At 41.9% G+C, this 13,859-nt stretch overlaps 1 protein-coding gene across 2 annotated transcripts in view; it reads left to right on the top strand.

Moving 5' to 3' along the window:
• ABCC5 (ATP binding cassette subfamily C member 5) overlaps positions 1-12,962 on the top strand; it is a 100,663-nt gene extending 87,701 nt beyond the window's left edge. The window contains exons 26-31 of one of the 2 annotated variants that reach the window (XR_010909530.1): positions 788-947; positions 3,270-3,348; positions 5,896-6,009; positions 7,248-7,412; positions 11,331-11,486; positions 11,910-12,962. Coding sequence is in view for 1 of the 2 variants with exons in the window: in XM_067466098.1 (XP_067322199.1) it covers positions 788-947; positions 3,270-3,348; positions 5,896-6,009; positions 7,248-7,412; positions 11,331-11,432 (620 nt within the window). In the remaining variant the exon portion in view is untranslated. Of the gene's footprint in view, positions 1-787; positions 948-3,269; positions 3,349-5,895; positions 6,010-7,247; positions 7,413-11,330 lie in introns of both variants that reach the window. The other variant, XM_067466098.1, reaches the window with a different exon arrangement.
• Positions 12,963-13,859: the final 897 nt, after the last annotated feature.

Raw genomic sequence — 13,859 nt, forward strand, 5'->3', positions numbered from 1 at the left:
TTAATTGCTTTTACCTATAAACTGTTACTTACAAACTACTCAGCCCTTTAGAACCAAAACTTACATTAACCCTTCCATCACCAACTGCCAGGTCTACCACCACCATCAACTATGGAACATATGACAATACAGTTGTTCCTACACATTTGAAGGGATTGAGAGCTCAGTGCCCCTGTGGGGAAACCCACAAATATCTCTAGGGCCCTCAAACTGTATTTAGCACAGAGAAAAAAGTACCTTACATGTGTCTAAAAATATTTTCTGTGGGTGTTTAATATTTTTTTTTTAAGTTTTGGTATGATCCACAAATTATTTGCTGCCCCCTCTGCTGTTGTCCTGTTCTACTTTTAATCAGGACTGTGATAAGATTGGTGTCCCTCTTGAGCTCTGCTCATTTAAGTCAGGCTTGTCAGTGGTCAAATTTTTGACCTGTGGGAAGAAATCAAACTGGCAAACTGGCACATATTCCCTCAGCAGAGGCAGCAGCAAATAATCCACAAATAATCGAATCTTGAGGGATGACTATAAACTAGAAAAGCTCAATCTGTGGCTTGTTCAGCATTGCATCTGAACAGAGAATCCTAGCTTGATGAGCAGACCAATCATAAAGCAGGCAAGTATCCTGAATCCGGAAAGTAACCAGATAAGGGTTGTTGTTTGGGCAAACATCATCACCTTCCATCATTATAAGCCAGAACTGTCAGTTCTTCTGTATTTTTGTTATATATGAAACATTTATTTGTGTCAATATTGTCTTATCATTATTATTCTTCCTTGCTTTTTTCAGGAAAGTCCTCCCTGGGAATGGCTCTCTTTCGTTTGGTTGAACTCTCAGGGGGCTGCATTAAAATTGATGGAGTGAAAATCAATGACATTGGCTTGGCAGATCTCCGGAGCAAGCTGTCCATCATCCCCCAGGAGCCTGTGCTGTTTAGTGGTACTGTCAGGTTAGTAGAACACATCACAAAAGGAGATGAAAAAGAGATTATCACTTCTGCAGCCTTCCAAATAGTATGGAGCAAGTCACAAGCGGACATTCCACTAGTAAATATAGCACAGAATTAACTGCTTTCGGAATTACCTACACTTGTCTTATGGCTTCTGGTTACATTTTTACTCCATGTAGCAAAGAGAACCCTAAGAATTTGATGGGGTTGCCAAAAGTGCCTTTGAGTCACCTATTGTCGTACGCCGGAGCAGGAACACCTTGGATCTTAAATACAATACCAGCTTGGTAAAATCAGCAAGCAGTTTATTGTAAAATATATGTAGGCAAAGCAGTAAAAAATAGCGAAACAATATTTATTTATTTATTTATTTATTTATTTATTTATTTATTTATCTCATTTTTATCCTGCTCTTTTCAGCCTGAAAGTGGCTCATGGCAACAGTTAATAATAAATAATAAACTTTATTTATACCCCGCTACCATCTCCCCAAAGGGGACTCGGAGTGGCTTACATGGGGCCAAGCCTGAACAAGAATTACAATATAATAATACAAATTGCAATAAAATAAACAACATAACATTAAGATATAAAACATCAAAGCATATAAAACAATATACACAGAACATACATGCATACAGGAGCCCCCGGTGGCACAGTGGGTTAAAGCACTGAGCTGCTGAGCTTGTTGATCGAAAGGTCACAGGTTCGATTCCGGGGAGCAGCGTGAGCTTCCGCTGTCAGCCCTAGCTTCTGCCAACCTAGCAGTTCGAAAACATGCAAATGTGAGTAGATCAATAGGTACCGCTCCGGCGGGAAGGTAACAGCGCTCCATGCAGTCATGCCGGCCACATGGAGGTATCTACGGACAACGCTGGCTCTTCGGCTTAGAAATGGAGATGAGCACCACACCCCAGAGTCAGACATGACTGGACTTAATGTCAGGGGACTACCTTTACCTACCTTTACCTTATACATGCATACATATCAATTAAAAACATTTAATATCACACAATAAAAATTCATATAAAACCAGTTAAAATTATATAATCCAATATAAGAGACAGTCCATAAGCTTCAAAGGAACACAAGATCCATGAGTACATTAGAAATCCATGAAACTAGGTACTTGAATCCATGAAACAAGACAGCAGGAGAATCCCATAGACAAAAATTAAGCTTGGCAAAAACTTGGTACATGAAACTAAGAGCACTTGCAAGCAAGACCGTGATAAAATAACAATGTTGACCCGACTGGGGCAACTTTCTCCCATGAATCATTATAAAGCTTTCTCAAATCCCAAAACAGAAAGGAAAGCTGGGTTGTTGTAGGTTTTCCCGGGCTATATGGCCATGTTCTAGAGGCACTTTCTCCTGACGTTTCGCCTTCATCTATGGCAAGCATCCTCAGAGGCAGTGAGGTCTGTTGGAAGTAGGAACAGACCTTCTTCCAAGGTCTGTTGATTCCGGTCATGAAAGCCTTCGACAATAGAAAGGAAAGCATTTTTCTTGACCTTCCCACCAGATAAAGATTTGTCATCTCTCGTTTGCTGAAGCCGAACTGATTGTCTCAGTCTCTGAGGCCTTTGCCTCTGTTTACTAAAACTTTGCTTTCTGTCCAAGCTTTCATTATAACCACCCTCATTAACTCCTGTGCCCGACAAATCATAGTCAGACATTTGTTCTGAGAAAAGCGGTGAAGGGCCTCTCCCAAAAATGTGGCCTTGTGAATCTTCCTGAGACAGCTCAGGCGTCTCTTCTGAACTTAACTCAGGACTTAACTCAGGCCCAAGCAAACCCTCATCCCCAGGCTCATCATCAGGAACATCATCTCCATTCTCATTATGAACATCAACATGAACATCATTACCATCATAAACATCAACATGAACATCAGACACAATAACAGGCTGAACAGGCTGACATATCACACCTATCAACTTATGGCAATCCTATGAAATTCATAGGGCTTTCTTCTGTTTAAGACTCTTAAACAGATAGATTTCCCACTTGAGAACATATTAGAGTTTGGATTTTTTCCCCCACTTTTTGAGCTAGCCTTCCTTTTTTATGTATGTTGTTTGATAAAATAATTTTTGTCTGCCTGGGAATCTTTAATTTTATGGATTCCTAAAATGTGTGCTGCATGCATACTGAAAGGTACTGCTTGGAAGCCAGGCAAATTTGTTTGTTTTGGACAACTTTCCTATCAACTCTCTTTCAATACCTTTTGAGTTTGGATGTCTTGACTATTTTCTTTGAATGGTGTGTATTTTAGAGGACACTTGGCAGTCATTTTCTGTTCTTCTCTTCCTCCTCCAGGTCTAACCTAGATCCCTTCTCACAGTACGGTGAGGAACAGATCTGGGATGCTTTGGAAAGGACCCACATGAAGGATTGTGTAAGTACAGGAATTGGTAGTAAAGGTGGGGTTCTCGTTTACCCACATAGAATCATAGAATCATAGAATCAAAGAGTTGGAAGAGACCTCATAGGCCATCCAGTCCAACCCCCTGCCAAGAAGCAGGAATATTGCATTCAAATCACCCCTGACAGATGGCCATCCAGCCTCTGTTTAAAAGCTTCCAAAGAAGGAGCCTCCACCACACTCCGGGGCAGAGAGTTCCACTGCTGAACGGCTCTCACAGTCAGGAAGTTCTTCCTCATGTTCAGATGGAATCTCCTTTCTTGTAGTTTGAAGCCATTGTTTTGTGTCCTAGTCTCCAGGGAAGCAGAAAACAAGCTTGCTCCCTCCTCCCTATGGCTTCCTCTCACATATTTATACATGGCTATCATATCTCCTCTCAGCCTTCTCTTCTTCAGGCTAAACATACCCAGCTCCTTAAGCCACTCCTCATAGGGCTTGTTCTCCAGACCTTTTATCATTTTAGTCGCCCTCCTCTGGACATATTCCAGCTTGTCAATATCTCTCTTGAATTGTGGTGCCCAGAATTGGACACAATATCCCAGGTGTGGTCTAACCAAAGCAGAATAGAGGGGTAGCATGACTTCCCTAGATCTAGACACTATGCTCCTATTGATGCAGGCCAAAATCCCATTGGCTTTTTTTGCCGCCACATCACATTGTTGGCTCATGTTTAACTTGTTGTCCACAAGGACTCCAAGATCTTTTTCACACGTACTGCTCTCGAGCCAGGCATTATCCCTCATACTGTATCTTTGCATTTTGTTTTTCCTGCCAAAGTGGGAAAAGCTGAGCCCCATTTCTATGAGAGGGTTTTATTTGAAAGACCCAGTGCAACGAGACAGGGCGGGCATTCCCAAGGAGCTGTATACCAAGACCTTGGATATCCCACCTCTGCCAACATTGAACATATATGTATGTGCATGTGAGGTGATGAGGCGATACGAGGAGAGTGAGGAATCGAAGCTCACAAACCCAGTGACTTACAGTTCATGCCTGAAACACACTATCTTTGTCTCTGTGTCGCCTTTCTTTATATGTGTTTGTTACAGTATGCAATGTTTAGATGTCTATGTATATTTCTTCAATGTGTAACCCAATCCTGGAGTCAATATGTAGCTTCCAACCTCTCCTCACAGGTTACATCAATGTAATCTCCAACTGATTTCCAGCCATGTAAATTTAGTCCTGTAACTTGACACAAGACTTCAATATATATGTTGAAACAAAGAAATGTTTATTTATGAGCTCTTTTGCACATAAGCTTATCTGTTACAAAGTACATTGCTTCAGTTCCACTTGGATATTATTGCAACTGTCTTTCACTCCTTTGAATATATAAAAATTGTTATTATGTAACTTTCAAAACAGTTTAACTTAATTTTACTCTGTTAAGCCATTTTCTTCTCCTTCAAAATATATTTCTCCACAGCCTTCTGGCTGGCTAGCTTATGACTTTTAGTCACTCTCTTCCGTCAATAGTCTGACTGAAAACTTAGTCCAAAGGAATCTCTATCTCTCAGTTTTACTTAACTAAGAATTATACTTATATTAGTTTTTTCTTTACTTGGAAGCTACAAACGTAAATACCGATATTCTTCCTTCTAGCTCCTGGCTAGAGATTTTTTTAAATGTTCCCACTTTTTCTATCTAGCTCCACCCCTTTTCTTGCTAGCCACTCTAAAATGCATACATTTCTACTGCAAAGGCTACGTATCCATGGTGGCACAACGACCAATCAGATGTAACCAGCTCCTGATTGCCCTTTCCATAATATCAACAGTAGTAAATATAGACAAAAAAACCTCTGTTACAATTAGTTTTTCCGTTATACCCAGCTTGGGTAACTCCAAAGGAGAGGTTGGCCCTTTGTGGGGAGACATTATGAAGGAAGAAGGCCACGCTTTGTGGATGGGTTTTGTGCTTGTTTTTGGAGAGCTGAAGGCAGTAATTGTTGACAGGTTATATTTTGCCTGGAAAGTGTTGTTTTGGGAACCCACTTATTTACAGTATTTATATTCCGTCCTTCTCATCCCGAAGGGGACTCAGAGTGGATCACAGAACACATATATGGCAAACATTCAGTGCCGTTATATAATGACAAGACAGACTTATACATAGGTAAAAGTATATATAGGCTTTCCCATCTTTGGCATCTTGGAGGTTGTGCTCGATTCTGGCCACGGGTGTATGTGTGTGTGTTTGTGTGTTGTCACTCAACTTTCCCTGCCGAAGAGCTTTTGTTCGTAAATTTCCTCCTTGATCGAATTGCTGGCATTTTTCTGGTATTTCCTTATGGGTGCCTTAGCCATGCAGTCATGCCGGCAATATCATCTCGGAGATGTCTAAGGACAACACAGACTCTTCGGTTTAGAAATGGAGATGAGCAGCAACCCTCAGAGCCAGTAGGGAAAGCCTTCACCCTTATCTGTATTTGGTTGGTTCTAGGCATTGAACGTTTGCCTTTGTGTTTGTGTATGCAGCATTTTAAAGTCATGGCTTTGTTTCTTTAACATCAACTAGATCTCTCAGCTGCCCATGAAACTTGAATCTGAAGTAATGGAAAATGGCGAAAACTTCTCTGTTGGAGAGAGGCAGCTGCTTTGCATTGCCAGAGCTTTGCTGCGTCGTTGTAAGGTAAGTTGGGGAATTAAAGAGCATGACGATTTATTGGGGGTGTCAAATGTCTGTTTTATTCTCAATCTTGCTCACCTCTCTGCTATTATTTAGGCAACAAGCTCAACAGACCTCACTACCTCTGAGGATGCTTGCCATAGATGCAGGCGAAATGTCAGGAGAAAATGCCTCTAGAACATGGCCATATAGCCCAGAAAAACCTACAACAACCCAGAATTCATTCTGATTTTTAATTAGGTTTACAGTTTGAGACAATAGCTATGTATGCTACTGAATTCTTATTCTTGTTTCTTGTCACAAGAAACAAGGCTGAAATCCTTTGCAGAATATATACATTGGTTTTTGTTTTTAAAATGAAAGCTAAGATTCTTAGCAAAGTAAATGACTAAGTATTAACTTATATGACTCTGAGTATATTAAAAATTCTGGATGGCATTCATTCTCTGTCTGACCCTAGTTCTGTTGGCTAAATGGCTTTGTTATTTGTTCTGTTCTGTCAGTAGGAGTTTAAGATTTGGATGTTAGCAGCAGATCCTAATGCAACTGATGCTTAAGTGGTTTCTATTTGGAAATCACTGTGCATAAGTCTATGGTAGTACAGCAAACAAAGCCCAGGGAGTAAGTTTCAGCCCTTCCAGACAGGGCCTATGTCAATGGCCTCCGCACAGCAAGGCAAGGAAACACATCGATCACAGTCTCCTTTAAACTATCAGCTAATTTATTGTACAACTATTTACATAAGAAGCTAAGCACGTCGTAAAAATTGCTTCCTCTCCATCGGCTGCTACATCTCGAAGAACAGAACACGTTGTTATCAGCGTTAGTCCACACCTCTTGCATTCCAGAGTGACGTATGACATACGATGAACTACTGCGTCCATTGCTCTCTGTACTAAGATTTAAGGGTTAATTCCTGTGTGGAATTAACCCTTTCCATGCAGGAATTATCTCGGCACACAGCATTACATTTTAAACATACAAACACACTTTGAAAACTACATTACACATTTTCAAAACGCATCAGCAGCCTATATCCCAGGATCTGATCCCAGTTTTCTGCTTTAAACTGCCAGAAAACCTGGGATCAGATCCTGGGATATAGGGCCTATCTGAAAGGGCGTTAAAGGAAAAGTTATACATCTTCCTCCTCTGTGTATTCATTTTCTTTTAATTTTGCAATCCCATTTGGAGCAAAGTGTGTTTGCCTTTTTAAACAAAACTGATGTTCTGCTCCCTAGGTCTTGATCCTGGATGAAGCGACAGCTGCCATGGACACAGAGACCGATCTACTGATCCAAGAAACAATCAGAGAGGCCTTTGCAGACTGTACAATGCTGACAATTGCTCACCGCCTTCATACAGTTCTGGGCTCTGATCGGATTATGGTGCTGATGCAAGGCCAGGTGAGCAAGAGCTGAATGCCTTTTCCCTCTCACAGCCTTGTTGCATTGAGCCTCTTCAAACTGAGACAGAACTCTGTAGGATTCTGCATAATTAAGTGAATTGTTGGGAGAGTGAGATAAAACACAGCCTCCAAGGTGAAAAGTGGTTCAGCAGTGAAACATGCTGCTTTTGTGAGATGGTGTGGTAAACCTCTCTTAATGGTTGATAAGAAGAATCCTATTGTACTCCAAGGCTGGGAACCACCTCTGTATTTAACATACACTCCAGTCCAAGGTAAAATAGCAAAGCAGTTTATTGAAGAATATATGAAAAGCAGTTCAACCAAAAGTATAAAAAAACCAAAGTCCAAATATCAAGAATAATCCACAGAAATCATAGTACAGGAGTAACATCAAAATCCAGGAATACAAAAGCAGAATAAATCCAAAACATGAGATTCAGGAATAGTCCTCAAAACTTGTTACCATGAAACACGAACAAAAGGAAACATTGGGCACCACAATTGAAGAGAGATATTGACAAGCTGGAATGTGTCCAGAGGAGGGCGACTAAAATTATCAAAGCTCTGGAGAACAAGCCCTATGAGGAGCGGCTTAAAGAGCTGGGCATGTTTATCCTGTAGAAGAAAAGGCTGAGAGGAGACATGAGAGCCATGTATAAATATGTGAGAGGAAGCCACAGGGAGGAGGGAGCAAGCTTGTTTTCTGCTTCCCTGGAGACTAGGACGTGGAGCAATGGCTTCAAACTACAAGAAAGGAGATTCCATCTGAACATGAGGAAGAACTTCCTGACTGTGAGAGCTGTTCAGCAGTGGAACTCTCTGGCCCGGAGTGTGGTGGAGGCTCATTCTTTGGAAGCTTTTAAACAGAGGCTGGATGGCCATCTGTCATAGAATCAAAGAGTTGGAAGAGACCTTCTGGGCCATCCAGTCCAACCCCATTCTGCCAAGAAGCAGGAATATTGCATTCAAATCACCCCTGACAAATGGCCATCCAGCCTCTGCTTAAAAGCTTCCAAAGAAGGAGCCTCCACCACACTCCGGGGCAGAGAGTTCCACTGCTGAACGGCTCTCACAGTCAGGAAGTTCTACCTAATGTTCAGATGGAATCTCCTCTCTTATAGTTTGAAGCCATTGTTCCGCGTCCTAGTCTCCAAGGAAGCAGAAAACAAGCTTGCTCCCTCCTCCCTGTGGCTTCCTCTCACATATTTATACATGGCTATCATATCTCCTCTCAGCCTTCTCTTCTTCAGGCTAAACATGCCCAGCTCCCTAAGCCGCTCCTCATAGGGCTTGTTCTCCAGACCCTTGATCATTTGATGTCCCTTGATGTCGGGGGTGCTTTGAATGCAATTTTCTTGCTTCTTGGCAGGGGGTTGGAGTGGATGACCCATGAGGTCTCTTCCAACTCTATGATTCTATGGAACATGAAATTAGAAATCCCTTGACTTGACAGTAAAATCATAGAATCATAGAATTCTATGTAGTTCTATACTCAAACACCAACATTGCCCAGACTGACAGGCCAATCATGCTTTCTCCCCTGGGAAACTGATAAGAACTTCTTTGCTAATAAATATTTTGACCTTTGTAAACTCTCCTGAGAAGCTCTGTGTTGATGGAACATAAATCTCCTATCTAGATGCTCATTAGTCTGTCTACCTGGACTTTCAGTTTCATCCTCTGAACTCCGATCTATTCCTGACCTTGCTTCCTTACTGAACTGCCTTTGAGGAATGTGGCCTTCAGACACATTGTCAGAAGAAGAAGAAGAAGAAGAGGAAGAGGAAGAAGAGAAAAGGAAAAGGAATGGAGAAAAGGGAGGAAGAGAAGAGAAGGGAAAGGAAGGGAAGAGAAAGAAAGAAAGCAAGAAAGAAAGCAAGAAGAGAAAGGAAGAAGAGAAAGGAAGAAGAGAAAGAAAGAAATGAGAAAAAGAAAGAGGAGGAGGAGGAGGCAAAAAACAACAACAACTTTATTTTTCTACCCCGTCTCCATCTCCCTGAAGGGACTCGGAGCGGCTTACATGGGGCCAAGCCCAAGACAGAATACAATTGAAAGCAAAGCAATAACAATTAAGACAGCATAAAACAGTGTAACAACAACAGTAACAGCAGACTAATTTTGGAGGGTGGGGGGAGAAGACCACTATGCGAGCTGATTAAAGGATAAGGTGGTTTAGTGAGATGGATGGCAATGTATAATAGCATAGGAAATACCATGAAAACTGAGCAAATTAACAGGATCAGGGCTTAAAATCTCTTGTTGGCTTTACTGCTGACTTGCAGACCCAAAATCCCCTGTGTCATCAGAATGACCAACAGGCCCAGAATCCCCAGAGAGATCAGGTGCAGGCACAATCAAAAGCTGGAAGTCCGAACGGATTCTCCCCTATGAACCATCAAGGTTGTTAAGATCTTCTGGAGGAGCCCTGCTCTCGGTCCCACCACCCTCGCAATTGCGTCTGGTGGGGACGAGGGACAGGACCTTCTCGGTGGTGGCCCCTCGGCTCTGGAACTCTCTCCCACTGGAGATTAGAACTGCCCCTTCTCTCCTGACCTTTAGAAAACTGGTGAAAACTTGGTTCTGGAATTTAGCATTTGATGAGTGAGTCACTAACTCCTGACCACACGGACGGATGGCGATGAATTGTGACTTCATTCTGACAACTTGGCCTTGTGTAATTATATGATTGTATTTTTAATGTGTAAGTGTATTATGAGATGTGATGTTTTAAACCTTTGTTTATGAATCTTTTGTTGTGAACCGGACTGAGTCCCTCTGCGGAGGTTGAGAAGACCTGTATATTAGGCTTGGGTAACAACGCAAAAATTTGTTTCTAAAATCAATTTGTATTTGGGGGGTTTTTGCGTTTCGATATTTAAAATAATTACAAAACTTTCCTTTAAAAAAGTTCAGTATTTATGAAATTTTGTTAATATTAACGAATCGATTCGTTAAGATGGCGGACCCCCCACGCATGCGCAAATTACCTCTGAAACTTCGTTATGAAGACAGGGGTCAATTTGTTAAGGTGGCAATGAATCGATTCGTTAAAAAAGAAATATTTATCAGAAATATTTAAAAATGGAAAATTAACAATGCTTGCCCTGTTGTGGAGCGAACACAGCCACAGGACAGGGACAAACTCACACACACAGGCACACAAGGGTCTTTTCTTTTTTTAGAATATTTTTTGAATTTTTTTAAGAATAAAAGAAAGATATTTTTCAGAAATATTTAAAAATGCTTGCCCTGTTGTGGAGCGAACAGCAAAGCCTCCCCGCTGCTCCCAGCCCAGGGAATGAATGAATGCAAGCAATGAATGAATGCAAGCCAAGCCTCCCTCCCGAACCTCCCGTCTCCTCGCCTTCCCCAGCAATGAGCAATGCGGCCACGCGGAGCCGCTTTTAAAGGGCAGCCCGCCCAATCACTATCAGCCACGGTGCTTGGGAGCGCAGGATTGGCTCCCAGCGCACCCAGCATCCTCCATCCCTAAAACGTCATTTCCGAAACGGGCGGAAGCCCATAAAAAAGATGGAGGATGCTGTTTCGATATTTAAAAACACTTCCGGGTTTGAAAATATGTTTTGTAATCGTTTTGTAATTGCTAAAAATAACGAATATTTAATGAATTACAAAATTAACGAACGAAACCGCCCAGGCCTACGGTATATAAAAGTTCCAAATAAATAAATAAATAATAACAAATCCGAATTCATTTCAAAATTGACTTTAATTTGCTTTTTGAAGAAGGGGTTTGGATTCTGTGATCGTTTTGTTCCCTTTCACGTTGGATTCTATGTGCAGACTGGTTGGGTTTATGAGTTTCTTGGCCTTAGCTCTGTTTTATAAATAAAAGGATTAACGGTGCTTATTTTCATGCATCACTCACATTCTCCCCCCTCTCGATTTGTTTTAGGTGGTGGAATTCGACACTCCGTCTGCTCTTCTGTCCAATGAGAACTCCCGCTTCTATGCCATGTTTGCTGCTGCAGATAATAAGATTGCTGTCAAGGGCTAAAATTCAGGGCAACGTCACTTTAACCTGGAGGGTATTGCATTCTGCCTGTGGCAGGTATTGCCGCCTCCTCCTCCTCAGCCTCCTCCTCGACTTCCTCCATCTCCATGTTCTCAAAGCAGATTTTTGCCTTTTCTTCTTTTAATTTTCAGCATTGCGAGTCAAAAAGAAAAAAAAGTACTGTAAGGAGGATCCTTTATGTTTTTATTATGGTATTTATTCCATATTCTTCTTTCTAATTTTTTTGTCTTGTTTTTGTTTTTGCAATTACATGCACTCTACAGAAGTGGCTCAGGGAGCCATGATTATAAATGTCTCGAGAGGCCTATATTGAAGCTTTATACATGTAGCTGTATCTATACAGAATTCTGTACATAGCCTATATTTACAGTGGAAATGTAAGCTGTTTATTTTATATTAAAATAAGCACTGTGTTAATGCCAGTGCATATTCTTTTTCTATCTTTTTTCTTTTGTACAGTTTTGTGATCCTGGGAATCTGGTGCGTGCCAGGCCGCAAAGGGCGCTCTTTTTGTCTCTTACGGTCGGGCTTCTCTTTAGCGCTGGGCTTTCCCAGATCATTGGATGGAAGTCGAACTTTTGCAGCAGTGTCCTTCTTTGTCCTGATTCTCCTGAATTGGCTCTGGATGTGGACTCCGGTTATGTGACACGGTCACACCATACCTGTTGAGCACAGCGGCGTATTGCTAGGGCGCGTCGAAGTAGCAAGAGCTGCTTCCCATGCCTCTTTCTGTAGATGGAGCTCAGTTACTTTCCTTATTGCCGATTTCACGAGCGAACTCCGTCGCTCGCAGTAGGGGAAGAACTACCCATTTGTCTCAGGTATCTTTAACGAAGGAGGACTCGTCGTCGCTCACACCAGTGCAATAAAGGGAATGTGAGGACATTCTCGGCCTGTCGAGTTTTATAGAAAGGACATGCACATTCCTTCAGCCGAACAAACGCTCCTGCTCGTAAATCAAGGACTCTTCAGGTTTGGGACTGTGGTGCTGCTTTGCAAAAGCTTTCATAGTTGCCTCTGCCGAATTACTGATTTAGAGATACTACTAATGCTTTGTTTGGAAAGCTCTTCAGATACTTTGATAATTGTAACAATTAACAGTTTACATTGCTCCATATATGTGGCCACTTCCTTCCCTCCTGGATATTGGTTCCTGAAGTTGCTCCCCTCATCCCCCATCTGCAATTTTTAGCAGGTCCCTCCCTCTGCTGATCAGGGTTTGACCGCTGTAGGAAATGTTATTTTCTTACTGTAAAGAGACCTACCTCAGGTTGCCGAGTCCTGTGTAGCACGTTACCATGGTGGCTGTAGGCCGCCCCCGTTGTGTGGGCCCAGTAGCCCTGGCGGGCATGGTCAGTCCTGTAATAGCCGTTAACTTTCCATCGGTCAGCGTCGCATGTGGGTTTCTTTCTCTGGTCCGTCTGGACTTTCATAGCCTTAGCATGTTTGCTAATTGTCTTGTCAAGACAAACATCCGAGAAAGTGAATAAAAACTATTTTGGCTTTTGTAAACACCTGTGTGGAACTTGTCTTTGGGGCACTGGTTGGTTTATTAGAGTTACAAACGGGTTAGATGCAGGGAATGCTGTGGATGTAGAACATCTGGATTTCAGGAAAGCAGTCCTTCGACAAGGTCCCTGTCAAGACCCAGAAGCCTCAAGAACGCCAAACACAATATAAAAGGTCCAAACAAAGGTTTATTAAACACAAAAAAGGCTTAGAGACACTTAATTCAGTGCCTCTAGCAGAAACAAAGAGTCTATAGCAACCGCTAAGCAAAAAACCCAACTTAAATATAATCTGGATTATACCGGAGTATAATCTGGGATAACAAAAAGATACAGCAATCCGCTTGAAACTCAAAAGGTCCAAAAAAACACAAGAAAACAAGGTGGGAGCACGCAAAATCAGAGTCCAAAAGCAGTCCGAAGTCCAGGCACGTCCAAAATGAGATAAAGCAGTCCAAAAAGCGTAGTCGTTGTCAAAACACAGTCCAGAGTCAAAGGGAGAGTTGAAGTCAGCACTTACGAAGTATCAGCCAGAAGTCACGGAAACATGGAGATCTGTAGTCCAAGGACCCAAGCTTGAGAGTAATGGCAGTAACAAAGATTCACACCCGATAAGACACTTTGCCTTCTGCAAAGACCCATTGAAACCAAACCAACTTATATGCTATAACTCCTCCTCAGAGGATGAACTGCTCCCCACCCTTTCCTCATCACTTTCAGCTGCCCATTCCCTGCAATAATAAACTTTATTTATACCCCGCTACCATCTCCCCAAGGGACTCGGTGCGGCTTACATGAGGCTGAGCCCACAACACATCAGTAATAAAACAATAGCAAACAAACAATACAAAACAGTTAAAATACATCTCATAAACAAAAATAAATAAAATATAAGCAATAC

This window comes from Anolis sagrei, chromosome 3 (genome assembly GCF_037176765.1).
Source record: "Anolis sagrei isolate rAnoSag1 chromosome 3, rAnoSag1.mat, whole genome shotgun sequence".
NCBI lineage: Eukaryota > Metazoa > Chordata > Lepidosauria > Squamata > Dactyloidae > Anolis > Anolis sagrei.